Source organism: Bubalus bubalis, chromosome 6 (assembly GCF_019923935.1).
Source record: "Bubalus bubalis isolate 160015118507 breed Murrah chromosome 6, NDDB_SH_1, whole genome shotgun sequence".
In the NCBI taxonomy this organism is placed as follows: Eukaryota; Metazoa; Chordata; class Mammalia; order Artiodactyla; family Bovidae; genus Bubalus; species Bubalus bubalis.
In genome coordinates, this window is record NC_059162.1 from 119,633,248 (window position 1) to 119,649,802 (window position 16,555).

General features: G+C 63.6%; 1 protein-coding gene across 1 annotated transcript in view; it reads left to right on the top strand.

The window, feature by feature from the left end:
• The window catches only part of CROCC2 (ciliary rootlet coiled-coil, rootletin family member 2), a 65,714-nt gene that overhangs the window by 34,020 nt on the left and 15,139 nt on the right, over positions 1 to 16,555 (top strand). Inside the window, 9 exon segments of the mRNA XM_045166228.1 lie at positions 498 to 625; positions 1,042 to 1,190; positions 1,710 to 1,886; positions 5,833 to 5,925; positions 8,998 to 9,141; positions 12,154 to 12,371; positions 13,503 to 13,662; positions 14,600 to 14,752; positions 15,549 to 16,223. Of these exon segments, the coding sequence (XP_045022163.1) occupies positions 498 to 625; positions 1,042 to 1,190; positions 1,710 to 1,886; positions 5,833 to 5,925; positions 8,998 to 9,141; positions 12,154 to 12,371; positions 13,503 to 13,662; positions 14,600 to 14,752; positions 15,549 to 16,223 (1,897 nt within the window).

Here is a 16,555-nt window from a genome sequence, read left to right on the forward strand (position 1 = left end):
TCTGTCATTGATCGGTAGGAGCTCTTTGTATACGATGGATATTAACTATAGTATATTTAGTGCAAATATTGTCTCCGAGTCTGTCCCCCATCTTTTGACTTGATCTGTGGAATCTTTTCTGCACAAAACTCTGCCTCCCTGTCTTTAAATGTACTCAGAACTGTTGGCCTCCTTATTTTTGTCTTCTGACTTTTGTGTCTTGCTTAAGACTATAAAATATCCTTCTGTACTTTTTTCTATGGTTTTTACAGTTCAGAGTTGCTTAGCTGTTACCTGTTTTGGTTTTGTATTTAGCTTTTTAATCCACGTATTTTCTGTGTGGGCGCCAATCTGTTCTTAGAGATTTAAAATGAATGAGCCATCCTCTGCTTGCCTTCAGATGGACAGCCCAGCCTTGGAGGACACCCTCCTAGCAAATAGGCTCTGCGCTGCCCCTCGTCCAGCAGGGTCCTCTGCCGGTGTGGGTGACTCGCCTGTGCTGTGATGCCTCTCTGCAGGGCCGAGAGGGACGCCCTGGAGAGCAGCCTCTTTGAGGCCCAGCAGCTGGCGTTGCAGCTGCAGACGCGGCAGGAGCAGCTGGAGGGAGAGGCCCGGGGTGCGCGGCTGACCCGGCAGGCCCTGCAAGGTGCTGCTCTGACGGGCCCCCTCTGCCCCCTTCCCTGAGCTTGTCCCCTGGTGGGCGGCTCCCAGTCACTGTGCCCCAATGGGGCCCGAACACAGCAGGGAGCTCACGTCTGAGGTCACCCAAGAGCTCCTGCCACTCCTGTCTGCGACTGGCAGGCACCTGCCAGGCCTGCTGCCGGCCCAAGGCTCGCGATGGGCTGTCACGAGGTCCACGTGGCAGCCCCTGCCCAACCCCAGGCCCCTGCCTCTGCTCAGCCCACCCAGCCGTGGAGGCTGCCATCAAGACATGCGCCTGCTGAGTGGTCGGGGAGCTCTGTCCCACCAGCTTGCAGCCTCCCCAGATCCAGGGGCCCACAGGCGGCAGGGTGTTGGGGGTTGGGCCTGCCCACGGGTCTGGACATGCCTGTCACTCGGCAGTGGAACTGGAGCAGCTGCAGAGCATCCAGGAAGCCCAGGAGATGAGGCTCCGGCGGCAGGCAGCGCAGCAGGAGCGGGATGCGCAGCTGGCCCTGGAGAGCTGGGCGCTGGCCCACCGCGAGGACCTCGCCCGGCTCCAGAGGGAGAAGGTCTGCCCGGTCACTGCCCAGGGGTCTGCTGTGTCCGTAGGGGCGGCGGGCCAGGAGACCAGTGGGTGGCAGGCGGGCCGGAGGACCACTCACAGCATGCGTGGATGCTGTGTCCCTCACAGAAGAGGCGCCCCCGGGCATAGGCTGACCTGCCACGGTCTGAGGCCTGTATTTGCAGGGAGCTCCGTGCCCTCCGAGCTGTCCGCTGGTCCCAGGCGGGCAGACCCTGTGTGGCACATCCTCACACACTGCTGTCAGGGTGCCTGGCACTCCCTGAGCTCAAGAACGGCTTCTGAGCTGTGACTGGGCCACGGCGTGGCGGATGCTGAGGCCCAGAGCCCTCCACAGCTCCTGTCACTGCGGGAGACAGGGCCTGCGGCCGGCTGGCTGGGACGGTCCCCGGGCAGCTGTCCCGCCCCGGCGCCCACGAACCTGCTCTCACTCAGGAGCGCAGAGGCCTGCTGCTCTCACGAGCTCTGACCCGTGCGTCTTCACACCTGTCCCTCTCCTTCGGCCCAGGAGACCCTGAGTCTGTCTCTGATGGAGGAAAAGGAAGCAGCAGTGCGCCGGCTGAAACAGGAGAAGGAGCTGGTGGCAAAGAACGCAACCAGGAGGGCGGCGCTGAAGGAGGAAATTCAGAGCCTAAGGCGCGAGCGAGACGAGAGTCTCCTTCAGCTGCAGCACGAGAAGCAGCAGGTGACGGGGGCCGTGAGGCGGGGCCCATCCACCGCGCCGGCTCCGGCCGTCAGCGGCCTCAGGGGTCACCGTGAGTCTCTGTAGCCGCAGCTTTGATCTCCCACCGCACGCCTGGTGCACATTCACCCTCCACGCAGTCCCTCCATCTGTCTCTCCACCCCCCACCCATCTGTCCATCCATCTGCCTGTCCAGCCATCCATCTATGTATCCACCCACCTGTCTATCCAGACATTCACCCATCTGCCCATTAGTCCACCTACCCACTTACAAATATACACACATACATCTGTATATACACACACATATATATATACATATTATAAAGGGTCAGTTTTCATTCCAATCCCAAAGAAGGACACTGCCAAAGAATGTTCAAAGTACCTCACAATTGCACTCATTTCACATTCTCACAAGGTAATGCTCAAAATCCCTCAAGCCAGGCTCTAATAGTACGTGAACCAAGAGCTTGCAGGTGTACAAGCTGGATTTAGAAAAGGCAGAGGAACCAGAGATCAAACTTCCAACATTCGCTGGATCTTAGAAAAAAGCAAGGTAACTCCAGAAAAACATCTACTTCTGCTCCATGGACTATGCTAAAGCCTTTAACTGTGGATCACAACCACTGTGGAAAATTCTTCAAAAGATGGTAATACCAGCCCACCTGACCTGCCTCCTGAGAGATCTGTATGCAAGTCAAGAAGCAAGAGTTCAAACTGGACATTAAAAAACAGACTGGTTCCAAATAGGAAAAAAAGTACGTCAAGGCTGTATATTGTCACCCTGCTTATTTAACTTCTATGCAGAGTACATCATGAGAAACGCTGGGCTGGAGGAAGCACAGGTTGGAACCAAGATTGCCGAGAGAAATATCAATAGCCTCAGATACACAGATGATACCACCCTTATGGCAGAAAGTGAAGAGAAACTAAAGAGCCTCTTGATACAGGTGAAAGAGGAGCATGAAGAAGCTGGCTTAAAACTCAGTATTCAAAAAATGAAGATCATAGCATCTGGTCCCATCACTTCATGGCAAATAGATGGAGAAAAACTGAAAACAGTGTCAGACTTTATTTTCTTGGGCTCCAAAATCACTGCAGATGGTGACTGCAGCCATGAAATTCAAAGACGCCTACTCCTTGGAAGAAAAGTTATGACAAACCTAGACACATATTAAAAAGCAGAGACATCACTTTGGCGACAAAAGTCCATCTAGTCAAAGCTATGGTTTTTTCCAGTAGTCAAGCTCGGATGTGAGAGTTGGGCCATAAGGAAGGCTGAGATCAGTTCAAAAGAACTGATGCTTTTGAACTGTGGTTCTGGATAAGACTCTTGAGAATCCCTTGGACTGCAAGGAGATCCAACCAGTCCAATCAACCCTGAATATTCATTGGAAGGACTGATGCTGAAGGTGAAGCTCCAGTACTTTGGCCACCTGATGCAAAGAGCCAACTCATTGGAAAAGACCCTGATGCTGGAAAAGGTTGAAGGCAGGAGGAGAAGGGGACGACAGAGGATGAGCTGGTTAGACGGCATTACTGACTCGATGGACATGAGTTGAGCAAACTCCATGAGATAGTGAATGACAGGGAAGCCTGGCGGGCTACAGTTCATGGGGCTGCAAGGAGTTGGACACAGCTTAGTGACTGAACAACAATAACATTTACACACTTATGCACACACTGTGTTTCCATTCAGTTGTCCGTCATCCTTCTATCCACTTGAATGTTCATCCTTTATTCACACACCCAGCCGTCCACCCACAAATCTGGCCATCTATTAACATACCCAATTGTCCATCCACACACTTGACCATACATCTATCCATCAATTTGCTTAAATACCCATCCAGCTATGCACACACATGACCGTCAGGACTATCCGTCTGCTCATTCAGCCACCCATGCACTCACTCACTCAACCACTCATCCATCAGCCACTTACAGGCCCTTTCCTCTGTCCACACACTCAGCTGCCCACCCACGTCCACTGTCCATCCGTGCATCTGGTTATCCTTCAGTCTGTCTGATCAGCCAGCCAGTCATCCATCAGTGTGTTCATCCATCAGCCAACCAGCCTCTAAGCAGACACTGGGCATGTGACAGCTACCCGCCGAGACCAGGCTCTTTCAGTGTTCCATGCCATCCCAAAGCACGCACTGCTGAGTGGGCAGAATAGACAAGTGAATACCTCCATGTGGGTTATCGTATGGGACTCTCAGATGTTAGTGCAAACTACAAATTGCGATGGAAGAGTCACAGTGCAGGAATAACCAAGGTTCGTTGTCAGACTTCTGCTTCGCTGGTTTCATCCTCACAACACTGGGAGGGGCTCCCTGTTTCGGGGCCCCCTTGACTGGTGGGAAACAGATTCGCAGACGGTGAATAACCTGCCCGGAGTGGCTCCGTGCACCTGCTGGGCACCAAAGCCCGTGTCCTCTGCTCTTCCACTCTCTGCATCCTGGGAGGGAGGAAGCAAGCGTTTGCAGGGTGGCGGCATTTCAAGGGTGGGGGGCAAAGGAGGACCTGGAGGCACGCTACCAACGTCCAGGGACGGCGTGAGATTCTGGGCAAGCCCCTCAGCTTCTGCTGCCCGCGAGTGGCCCGCGGAGCTCCAGGAAGCACGGCTCTCGCAGCTACAGTTTTGCTGTAAAGGACGCAGGTCGGGACAAGCCTGGTGGAGAAACCCAGGGAAGGGTCGTCTCTTCACATTCAGGGCAGGTCACCTGCTGGCAAATCAGGATGTTTAAACCCGCAAGTTCAGGGTTCTGTTGGGGTTGGCTTGCCTGGGTGTAATCAGCCTCCTCCCTAGGCTGAGTGGGGGCCTCTCTGCGGCTCCCTGATCACAAGCTCAGGTGCAGTCTCAGGGCAGGTCCAAAACGGAAGCCCCTCACTGGGGACGCTCGGGGGTTTCCACGCTCCCCCGGCTGTGTGCAGACCGGCAGGTGGGCACCAACACCTCTGTGCCCACCTCTGTGGCACAGGCAGCACCCAGGCCTCTCTCTTCTTGGGATCGCCAACCAGATGGGTCCTTCCACTCTGAGCTCACATGTGGTCTTTTTTTTAACACCAAAGCACTCTGTATTGGGGTGCAGCCGATTAACAGTGCTGCAGTTCCCAGTGAGTAGCACAGGGACTCAGTCATACACACACGTGTGTCCTTTCTCCCCAGACCCCCTCCCCCTAGATGGACCTTTTCCATGGCTGATGACACCCCGGGGGGCACAGGGACCCCCCCTTCCTTCTGCTGGCCTCCCTTTGGTGGGAGTTCTGCGACTGATATCAGTAATGCTAGAAATAATCATTGGAGACCCCGGAAGCAGGGCATCCCACCCAGGCTCATACACACACGCCTCCAGGCTGCCCTCCCGTGCCGTCCTGAAGCACGCACCATTGCGTGACTGGAACAGACAAGTAAACACGCACATGTGGGCTGTCGCACTGTGAGAGCACTCTCAGGGCCCGATGGGTCTGGCGTGGGGGGAGGCATGTCTGTGACTGACTGCGAGTCACTCCGAGTCCCCCCCAGCCTGGCGACAGAGCAGGGCCCTTCCACCTTGGGGCCAATGGGTGCAATGTGGCACCCCCGAGGGCCCTTGCCCACCCCTCTTTCTCAGCGACGCAGAGCGTCTGGGGAGGTTAAGACCTGTCCGTGGTTCTTGCTCTGTGCCTGGGGTGGGTGGGGGGCTCCAGGGAGGAGGTGGTCCATGAAGCCCCCTGACCTACGCTGGGGAAAAGCAGGTACTGGGCAGGTGCCAGTGGAGGGGGGGCATCCTGGGTGGAGACGAGGGGGACGCAGGTGGGACCCACCCCACCCAGGACTCAGCCGCCTCCGAGGGGATCCCTGCTCCTAGAGCCCACTGTCCTGGTGTCGGGGCCGTGACTCCCAGCACCCCCCACCCGTCAGAGCCCCCAGCCTGCTCAGGAGCGCCCCACCCCTGTCACTCAGGCCCTGCTTCTACGAGACGTGGAGCTGAGCCGGCTGCGGGGGGAGCTGCAGCTGGTACGGCAGGAGGCCCAGGGCCAGCAGGAACAGGCCGAGGTGAGCCCCTCCAGGCCAGAGCCGGACGCCTGGCCTGGCCACCCACATGGCCCAGCAGGCGCAGCGGACCCCAGAGGCACCCGCTCCCTGCCTGCTCCCGAGGGGTCTCCGCTCCACCCCACCCCAGCCACCTGAACCTCAGTTTCCCCCGGATGACCCAGGCTCCCTGCCGGGGGGACAGTGTCTCCATGGGACGAAAAGGCGATGGAGCGGAATGGGGTGGGGAGCGCGGGGTGGACCAGGGAGGGGAGGGTGGGCAGGCCCCGCGCCCTTGCAGAAGCCGCAGAGGGGAGGGCCTGACACCAGCAAGAGGGGGGACAGAGCCCGGGTCTGTGCCGCCAGCCCCCCTGGCATGCTGAGGCACGGCTGCTGGAGGCTCAGAGGCCTTGGCTGACTCTCTGGAGAGTCCCCTCCCAGAGGACAAGCACAGCTGGGGAGGCCGCGTTGGACCTGAGGCAGAGACTGCCCGGAAAAGACCCGGAAGAGAATTCCGAGCAGGGCGGGAGGGGGCATCCAAGGGGCCGGGAGACCCCAGCAGGCAGCTGCCCGCCTGGGCCAGCGGACAGAGGCCCACAGGGCATGGAGGCCACTGCGGGCAGCCAGCTGGCCACCTGGGGCCCCAAGTCCTCCTCAGGAGTCCACGTCTGGGGGTGGGGCAGGCAACAGCAACCAAGACTCCGGGGAGTGGGGTAGGCCCCTGGGCCCTATGCCCCCAGCCCGCGGGCCCATTTATGGAGTGTGGGTGCTGCAGAGACCAGGGCTGCTCTGGAGGAGGGGCAGAGCAGGGTGGCAGGACACGGGGGAGGGCTCGAGGCAGCTGGTGCAGTCAGGCAGGACCCCGGGGGGCTGGTGGGGAGCAGATAGGAGGGCAGGGGTGATGGCTCAGGGCAGGGTTGGGGCTGGGGGACAGAAGCCCTACAGGGGTCAGGGCTGATCACCTGCGAGGCCAGGCCGGCTGCCCGCTCCCCTCAGGGCACTCCCTTGGTGCAGCCGGACCGCACCCTGTCCCCTCTGCCTCCTGCCTCTGTGCTCCCGGCCTGGCCACCTGCCTCCCCACTGGTGCCCCGTGTGTCCCCAGCCCCAGGGGCGCAGGGTTAGATGCTCCTCTGTTGGTGAACGACTCAGTGAATCTGGAAACGAGTGAGTGGATGGCCTGTGGGCTGCAGGGTCAAGCCCAGAGCTAACCCCACAAGCAGGGCCGTGCTCGGGGCCTGCCCACAAGAGGGCGAGTGGACGTGCCTCCTGACCGAGGGCTGGCCGCCCAGAAGACAGGACCCGGGAAGGCCGTGCAGTTTGCGCCAACCTACCAGACAGCAGGGGGAGGGGCACTGGGTGGGGAGAGGCATTGGGTGGAGGAGGGGCACTGGGCAGGGGAGGGGCACTGGGCAGGGGGAGGGGCACTGGGCAGGGGGTTACTGGCTGGGGGAGGGGCACTGGTCGGGGGAGGGGCACTGGGCAGGGGAGGGGCACTGGGCAGGGGGAGGGGCACTGGGCAGGGGGTTACTGGCTGGGGGAGGGGCACTGGGTTGGGGAGAGGTGCTGGGCGGGGGAGGGGTGCTGGGCAGGGGAGGGGCACTGGGCTGGGAGGGGTACTGGGCTGGGAGGGGTGCAGGGGGCCCGCTGGGTGGAGGGGAGAGGGGCACTGGGCTGGGAGGAGAAGTGTTGCAATCAGGAGTTGGCTGCCAGGGTGTTTCTTCACCCCCTGCTGCCTGACACGGGACCTGGATCCCCGGGTCACTGAGCAGAGCAGCTCCTGGCACCCAGGAAAGTCTTGGCCAAGAGCATCTCTCCCGGGAGCCCCCTCCCTGATCCATCCCACCCCCGAGGCCAGATGGCCCTTCCGTGGGCACAGCCTGGAGGGCTGTAGAAGTCCCCTGGGGTTGGGGGCTCGCTTCCCCGACCTCTGCCCAGCTGCTCCTTCGGCCCACCCTGTGGTCAGGGAACCAAGAAAGACCCCCAAGACCCGGGAGCTGAAGCTCCGGCTGGCAGGGCCCCCTGGGAGCCTTCCCTCGAGCTGACTGGGGTGGAGGCGCCTGCCAGCCCAACTCTTCTAGGAGCTCATAAAAGGTTCTTTCGCCACCTCGGCCTGGAAATTAAAATCCACTGGAGGGGGAGGATGGGAAGAAGAGGCAGCCAGGGAACACCAGTTGTTGGTGACCTGCGAGCAGGCCCCCGCGGGTGGAGGGGCTGCCGGCCGTGCCGTGTGGCCACCACCGCAGGGGCCACCCCTCCCCACCGGGCAGCACAGAGCGTCGCTGCAGCCTCCCTGGGGCCACCCTGGGGCACAGCCAGACCTGACGTGCGAGGTGCACTTAGTGCAGAGGGGTAGCCGGGGGCACAGGCGGCACCGGCGGGGCTCCTTCCCCGAGAGCGGGGGCACGCCTGATGGAGCGCCCCCTGCCAGAGCCCTCGGGCACCGGCCTGCGGATCCAGGGGTCCTGGGGGTCACCCCCCGAGCCCCAGTGGTGGCAGCAGCAGGGCCCCGGATGGGGGAGGCTGGGCTGGGCCTGAGCTCAGGGCGAGCAGGTGGCATCCCGTGCACAACAGGAGGGGCTTCAAGGAGCGGGGCGCTCTTGCTCCGGGCACCCCTTGGTCAGCAGAGGGAGTGCCCTGGGCTGGGACCACAGGAGAGCAGAGTCAGGCCAAGCTGGGCCCTTCCCAAAGGGTGTCCGAGCTAGGGGCCTGGCTGCAGGGTCTGAACCAGGATGACCCTGCCCAAGGGCTGCAGGCAGCAACCCCAACCCTTCCCAGGCATGTCACGAGTTCTTACGCACTTAGAGCTGGGTAGATGCTGGGCGTCCCCCATGCCACGTCCTGCTTGGAAGCTCGGGAGCAGTCAGCTCTTCCGTGGGATCCACATGGGGCCTCTGCCCCCCGCCACGCCCCCGCACCCTTCACCACTATGACCCCTCAGGATCCAGCACCGGGTCAGCCAGAGTGGCAACCCTGCCTCGCGGCGCCTGAGTGAGCCGTCCAGCTGGCCCAGGACGGTGTGCGGGGGCCCAAGCGGACCGCCTGCTGCCCCTACCTGGGGCGGCCCCTTGACCCCACGCCGCTTGCTGCACCCTCCAGGCCACCATCAGCACTGTGGCCTCAGAGCTGAAGGCCCTGCAGGCCCAGTTTGAGGATGCCATCTCTGCCCACCAGACGGAGGCCAGGGCCCTGCACGAGACGCTCCGGGCGCTGGTGGCCCAGCGGAGCAGCACAGGTAGAGAGGTGAGGGGCAGCACGGGGGCTCCCATGGGCACCAGGGACCCCAGCCAGGGGCCACGTCCAACCAGCAGTGGAGAGACCCTGGGCAAGCGGCACTGCCCACCCCAGATGCAGCTCCGGGGTCGGGGTTAGAGGTGTGCTCGGGGAGAGCTGTGTGCTACCCCGCCAAGGCCCTGAGGCCAGCTGCAGGCTCCAGGAGCCGGGTGAGGTGTCCTGGGGGGGCCTGGCCAGGAGAGGCCCTAGGCAGGCGAGTGGGCGAGTGAGCGGGCTCAGCAGGCAGATCCGGGAGGTGTTGACGAAGGGCTCTGACAGGCCCAGGGACGCCTGCAGGGGGGAGGGCAGGAGGGCACGGGGTGGGGAGGGGCCGTGGCGCCCGCGACCTCATGCACTCCCGGGCCTGGTGCCAAGGCTGGCAGGGGCGCAGCGAGCGAGGAGAGGGGCTGGGCCCACCCCCGGCACCCCGAGTGGGGCCGCCAGAGGAAGAGAGTGTGATTTAACATGACAGCCTGTTTACTTTGGCCCCAAAGAGAAAGGTCTCTTTTCAACAGATTTCGAAGTCAGGCCTGGTCAGCGACCACACGGGGAAGCAGAGTGAGGCTTTAACACGGGGGGCAGCAGGAGGAGGAGCCGGGGAGGTTGGGCACATCCGTGCTTGGGGTAAAAGGGGAGAGCACGGCCTCGTGGGGAGTTTGGGTTCCCTGATCGCCGCCCCCAGAAAGGAGAGGGGCCCCAGGAAGGGGCTGGGGTGATGGGGAGGCTGAAGCGGGTAAGGGGGGCAAGGGGAACAATGGCAGAGAGAGGGAGCCTGGAGAGCTCTCCCAGGCGCCAGGCTGGCCTAGAGTCACCATGGAAACCATAACATTTCACAGCCTTTAAACTGGAGGGACATCCAGGCCTCTGGCAGCCCTGCCTGAGGTCCACACACGTATGTGTCTGTACATGTGTGTGCACATGCATGTGTGTGCATGTGCGCGCACATGTGTGTGCATGCTTGTGTGTGTGTGCATGCACCCACCACACAGCTCATATGCAGTGCATACACCTCCATGCATGTAAAGAACACACTCCCATGCAGAGGAACACAGAGACAGCTCACATAAATGCATTCACATATGCAAGCACATATGGACAACACACACATGCAGCAAGCAACATGCACGAGTCCATGCACACTCGCGTGCACATGCACCACACATGTGGGTGGACATGAGCACGCATGTCTGCACATAGATGTGTGTGGGTGCACACGCCACATGCTTGCACATGCTATGTGCACACACGCACGTGTGCTCACACGCAGGGCCGGGCCCGCACAGCCTCTCCCCTGCTTTCCCGCCTCCATGCAGAGCCCTCGGGTCACCTCCCTGCAGGAGATTTCAAAAGAGGCTGTTTATACAATTTCTAGTAAAGAAATAATTATTATAATCACATTAAGCGCTTTGGCTGTAAAATTCCTGTAAAAGGGATGGTTGTTCTCACGCGGCGGGGGGAGGGGCCCCTGCGTTTGTTTTGCTTGTTTTCATCTCCTCAGCCCTGGGAAATGAAAACAGCTTTTTATGATGGATAGGCCCTCTCACTGGTGCTTGACCTTCAGGGTGGATTTCTGCTGAGCTCGGCGGAAAACGCTGCTCACGGTTGTGGCTCCCACATGTTGGGGGCGGGAGGGGAGCACAGAGCGGCCCTTCCCAAAAACAGAACAACAAGAACCGTGGGCGGATGCGGGAGCCAGCGGGCCAGAGACCCAGAGAGTGCCCCACTGCAGCAGCCAGAGTGGGCTCGCTTCAAGCCGGCGCCGGACACCACTCTGTTTGCGTGGCTCCCCTGGAGGCTTCCTCCATCTCTTCCTGCAGGGCGGGGGGACATGCCTTCTCCAGGGTTCCCTGGTCAGAGGGGAGCCCCGAGGTCCTGGCCGAGCCTCGGCGAGCCCCACCCCATAGTCCCTGCATCCAGGATGGTCTGCCCCTTTCCGGGGTCTGCACTCCCCTCCAGGCCCCCAGCAGGGGCTGAGCCCAGGGGCCTGCAGGCAACCTGTGTCCCAGGGCAGTTTGGACCACTGACCCCCCCACCCGCGGTTCAGCTGAGCTCTCAGACTCACAAAACCACTGACTCCCCAGGCCGTGCCTGGAAGCTGTGGGTGAGGAGGCCCCAGTTATGGGGTGACACAGACCGCAGTTCTGGCGCGGCGAGTGCCCTTCTCTGGGGCCAGCACAGGCCTGGCAGGGGACAAGGACGCACCTGCCCCATCTCCCAGCTTGGCTCGGCACACAGAGGCCCAGGGCAGCCTGAAGTCCCCACTTGCTCCACAGCCTTCCCTGAGGTTTGAGGCCCTCCATGCTGGCGCAGGCCCCGACACCTGCTCCTGAGACAGCAACAGCCTGGGCCCGGCAGCTCTGCTGCAGCCGGAGAATCATCAGGGAGCCTGCCCAGAGACAGCCCTCCTCACGGCCCATCCTTCCACGGTCCTGTCCCTCCACTGACCTGTCCCTCCACTCCCCACGTCTCCCACTCCACCATCTCTCCATGGTCCTGTCTCTCCACAATCCCGTCTTTCCACGCCCTGTCTCTCCACGCCCCCTTCACCAAGTGGGAGCTGAGGCCGCAGACAGGGCAGGGTTCTGGAGTCCAGGGTACAAGGCGTCTGTCCGCACCGGGGCGGGCAGGCCAGGGCCCCACATCCTCACTGAAGGACAAGAGTGGGCCTGAGGGACAGCAGGTGGGGACAGTGCAGACGGTGGGCAGAGCTATGTCCCTCACAGGCCCTGCTGGCCAGTGACCACATCCTGGGCATGCGGGGAGGGAGCCCAGTGGTGCTTCAGGATCAGAAAGGGTCAGGGTGTTCCCTGCTGGGGTCTGGGATGGGCCCCCAGGAGCTCCCCTGCAGCCTCAGTGGGCCGGACAAAGCCAGGCCTCCTGCTTCTCCTTCAAGGCTGGAGGACCCGAGGCCGGGGACACTGCTGCAGCCAGACCCTGGCCCGTGGCCCTCCACCACCCCTAGAGCCACCCACTCCCCCTCAGGCCGAGACGCTGCGGGCACAGCTGGACGAGGCCCACGAGGCACTGGCCGCGCTGCGCCGGGAGCTGCAGGGCAGCGAGGAGACCCAGGAGGGGCTGCAAAGGGAGGCCCGGGACGCCCGCCGGGCACTGGCCGATGCGGCCCACGAGAAGGACGCACTGCGGGATTCCAACACCAAGCTGCGGGCCGCCCTCCGCCGGGCCGAGCAGGAGAAGGCCAGGTAGGGCGGCCCCCAGGAGCAGCTCCCACCAGCCAGCCCGGTTAGGCCCTGGGGACAGGGCGGTGGGACACAGGGTGTCCTACAGGGCGGGGTCCAACGATGGTGCAGAGGGCCCACCAGCCAGGCCCGGGTGCTAGCTGCCCACCCAGACAGTCCACAGTGCAGGCCTGGGAAGGGAAGGCTGGGACGTCGCGGGCCTGTCCTCACCCTCGAGAAGTTCCGTCCAGTAGCTGAGACAGGCCCCGAGTGGTCGGAAGGAGACGGCCAAGGGCTGGGGAGCGAAGGAGGCCCCCCAGGGGCAGGATGGCCTGGGGGGTGCTGCGGCCTTCACAGCGAGCCTCAGAGGGGCCATGGGGGCCAGGACGGGGCTGGGGAGGAGGCTGAGACCTAGGGAGCAGGGCTGAGACCTGGGGAGGGGGTGGCTGAGACCTGGGGAGGGGGTGGCTGAGACCCGGGGAGGGGGTGTAACCTGGGGAGGGGGGTTGAGACCTGGGGAGGGGGTGTAACCTGGGAAAAGGAGCTGAGACCTGGGGAGGGGGCTGAGACCCAGGGAGTGGGGGCGCTGAGACCTGGGGAGGGGGTGAGATCAGGGAAGGGGGCTGAGACCTGGGGAGGGTGCGGCTGAGACCCAGGGAGGGGGCTGAGACCTGGGGAGCGTGGGGCTGAGACCCGGGGAGGGGGTGCTGAGACCCGGGGAGGGGATGCTGAGACCCGGGGAGGGGTGTGAGACCTGGGGAGGGGTGTGAGACCCAGGGAGGGGGTGTAACCTGGGGAGCGGGGCTGAGAGCTGGGGAGGGGGTCCTAAGATCAGGGAGGGGGGCTGAGACCCAGGGGGGGTGGGCTGAGACCTGGGGAGGGGGCTGAGACCTGGGGGTATGAGACCTGGGGGGGGGGACCTGAGACCTGAGGAGGGGGCTGAGACCCGGGGAGGGGCTGAGACACGGCCCTGGTAAGCGGCGCGGCCATCGCAGAGTCCGATCCAGACAGAGCATGCCCGCAGAGACTGGGCTTTGGGAAGCTAGGATGGCAGGTGGGGAGATGGCGGCCTGCTGGTCTCCAGGACGGTCCCCTGGGGGTGCCGGAGCCCCCCCGCGCTCCCCAGCCTGAGGCCGCCCGCACCCCTCCGCTCAGCTTCAAGCGCTCCACGGAGGAGAGGGAGCAGAAGGTCCTGGTCCTGGAGGAGGCCTGGGCAGCGGCCCAGAAGCAGGCGGGCGAGCTGCGGGCCAGCCTGCGGGAGGCGGAGCGGGCGGCTGTGGACACCCAGCGGCAGCTCCAGGAGCTACGCAGACAGGTGAGGGCACCATCCTGGGCCCCCACCCCAGGAGCAGCCCCATTCCCGCCTCCAGGCCCCCAGGGCACTGTCCCCAGGCTCAGTGCGGCTCAGACCCACGGGGCCCAGGTTGGGCCTGCCAGCGAGACACAAGGGCAAGCCCCAAACTCCCTGCTTAAAACAATCGCCCTGATGCCCATGGAGCCTGGGAGCCAGGAATCCAGCCAGGGGTTAGCACGGCTCTGCTCCACAAAGATCACACCAAGGAGACCCAGCCACACGGGGCGGGGGGACAGACGGTGGGGTTCTCCCGACGCACCTTCTCCGGCACCCGGTGCCTGATGCTGGCTGTGGGGGTTCAGCCAGGCGGTGCCCACGACCCCAGGTGGCCTGGGCTCCTCCCATCACGCTGCCTCCGAGCTCAGGGTGAACAGATGGGCACCACCTTATCAGCCGTCCTTGGCTTCTGAGGCCACGGCTACTGACACAACCGCCTTGGTCTCAAGCTCACCCCAGGGGGGTCCTAGAGCCCCCTCGTGTGGGAGGCCTGCCAAGCGTGAGCACACACTTTTTCAGCTTTCTACAGACACGGCAGTTGGTGAATCGCTGTGGGGACAGGCACAAGTACACCTCTTGCTCACGTGACCTGTACACCAGGCATCATTCACGTCTCTGGGCGCCTCAGGGTCCCGGCCCCAAGATGGGAGGCACAAGCAGGGACTGGGGAGTGGCTGAAGGGGTCAGCTCCTAGAGTCTGCTCTCCCAAGGGCACAGAACAGACTGCAGCCCTGAGTGGGGCGTGACTCAGCCTCCCTGCATTCCGTCTGCTGCCCAAGAGGGGGGCCTCTCCCCAGAACATGTGAGCAGGGGCGGGGGTCAACACAGCTTGCCGACTACCCCAGCCCCTTCTGGCACAGGGACCCAGGCAGCCCCATCACAGTGGCCCCTCCACGTCCAGGTGACGACGCTGGAGGCAGAGAACCAGAGAAAGAGCCGGGAGCTGGTGCGGCTGCAGACCCGGGGCACCCAGGAGCCAAGCCAGCAGGAGGCCCTGGCACTGCAGACGCTGGTGGCCGAGGTGGAGGCCACCCGCGAGGACTCGCAGCGGGAGGTGGGCACCCAGCACCCGGGGCTTCCGTCTGGCCGGAGCAGGACCGTGCGTGGGGGCCTGGGCACCTCCCGAGGGGAAGGGGTGGCTGCGTTTATTCCCCATTTGCTCACGAGTATTCAGAGGCCCCTCACCCAACTGCAGAGGGACGCCCTGGGGGCTGGGGCACAGGTCAGGCCGTGGGCAGGGTCTGCAGCAGCAGACAGGGTGTCCGCATTGGGAGGGACAGGGCGGACGCTGCAGAGGCGCGGTTGGGTCAGGGAGGGCCCGTCCACCCTGGGGCTGCACCGCCCAGAGGAGGGAGAGGACGGTGGCCCAGCGGGAGGCCCATGGGGACAGGTCCTGGTCTGGGGCAGGGGGCTTGGGGGGCGGGAGTGAAGTGATCGGGAGGAGGGGTGGCCTGGCCACTGGCCTGCGTGCGCTGACGGGACGGCATTCCGCTGGTCCCGTTTACCCCTCTGGAAGCCCATGGCGGGGGCCCTGGACTCAGGACGACAGCGGGTGAGCTGTGGCAGACTGGCCTGGAGCTGGCCCCACACAGGCCCCGGAGCAGGCAGCCTTTGGCCATCGCCTTCTCTGGCGAGGGTTGTGTGGCTGCCAGCCAGGCTCTTTGCTGCCTGCCAGGACCTGCTTGGTGGTCCTGGGGTGCTCTCCCCACCTGGGTTCAGGGGTCCCCGCTGCCAGACATGCGTTGGGAGGCAAGTCAAGGGTCCCCTGGCTGTGACACCCCAAGGAGGGGCTGAGGCCGAGACGCCTGGGGAGTCTTGGAGGGTCTGGAGCCCCCACACCCGTCCCACAGGTCCAGAGGCTGCGGCGGATGCTGGCAGAGGTGGAGGCCCAGGCCGAGACCCAGGAGAAGCACCTGGAGCGGCAGCTCTGCGAGAGCCGGGGGTCCAAGCGGGCCCTCTGGGCTGAGCTGCGCGGCGTTGCCCGGAAGCTGCTGCAGGCCGACGGCGTGGCCGACAGCCTCCAGGCTCGCCCGGACAGGGCCTGTGGCCGGGCCCACGGCCTAAAACAGGAGCTGGCCCAGGCCGAGGGCACCCGGCGGGAGGCGGAGGGCCAACGGGGCCAGCTGTGGTCCACGATCCACCCCAGCGTGGGGCTACATGGATGGAGCCCTGTGCCCTCTCCTGAGCCAGCAGGGCCCCCCATCAGAGGTCAGTGCCCTCCACGCCCACCCTGTCACCCACCCGGGGCACCCCAGCCCCCCCGGGGCTCTCCCTCGCTCCCCGAGAGTGGGGCCAGCAGCGTGAAGGGTCGGGGTGCCTGTGCCTCTGTGTCCACCCCCCACCGTGCCCCCAGCGTGCCCCACTGCACCCCCACCGTGCCCAGTGGCCATCCGCACCCTCACTGCACCCCCAGCGCACCCAGTGGTCACCTCTGTCCTCAGGCTCAGAGAGCCGGTCCCGCTCGCTGCTCCGGTGGCTGTCGCCCGGCCCTGGAGCCCGCAAGGCAGAAGGGGCCCGGGCCTCCATGAGGGACGCCCAGAGGGACCTGACGCAGAAGCTGTGGGATGCCCAGTGGGAAGGGTAAGGGGAGTTGCTAGGACACACCCAGGGGGCTTAGGGGGGTGGGGAGGAGCCTCTCACTCAGGCTGCGGGCCTTCTGTCTGTTCCCCCTGGCTCTGCTGAGACCCTGGCGGGACCCGGTGGGACAAACACCACTAAACACTCGAGCCACTGGAAGCCCAGCTTCCCCCTTGTCCGGCTGTCTCTGTGCTCCGCCAGCCGCAGGGCCCATCCTCCGAGGACCCATCCCAGGGGCTGGCCAGGTTACCCCAGAGTGCTTCAGTGACCTACACTCTGG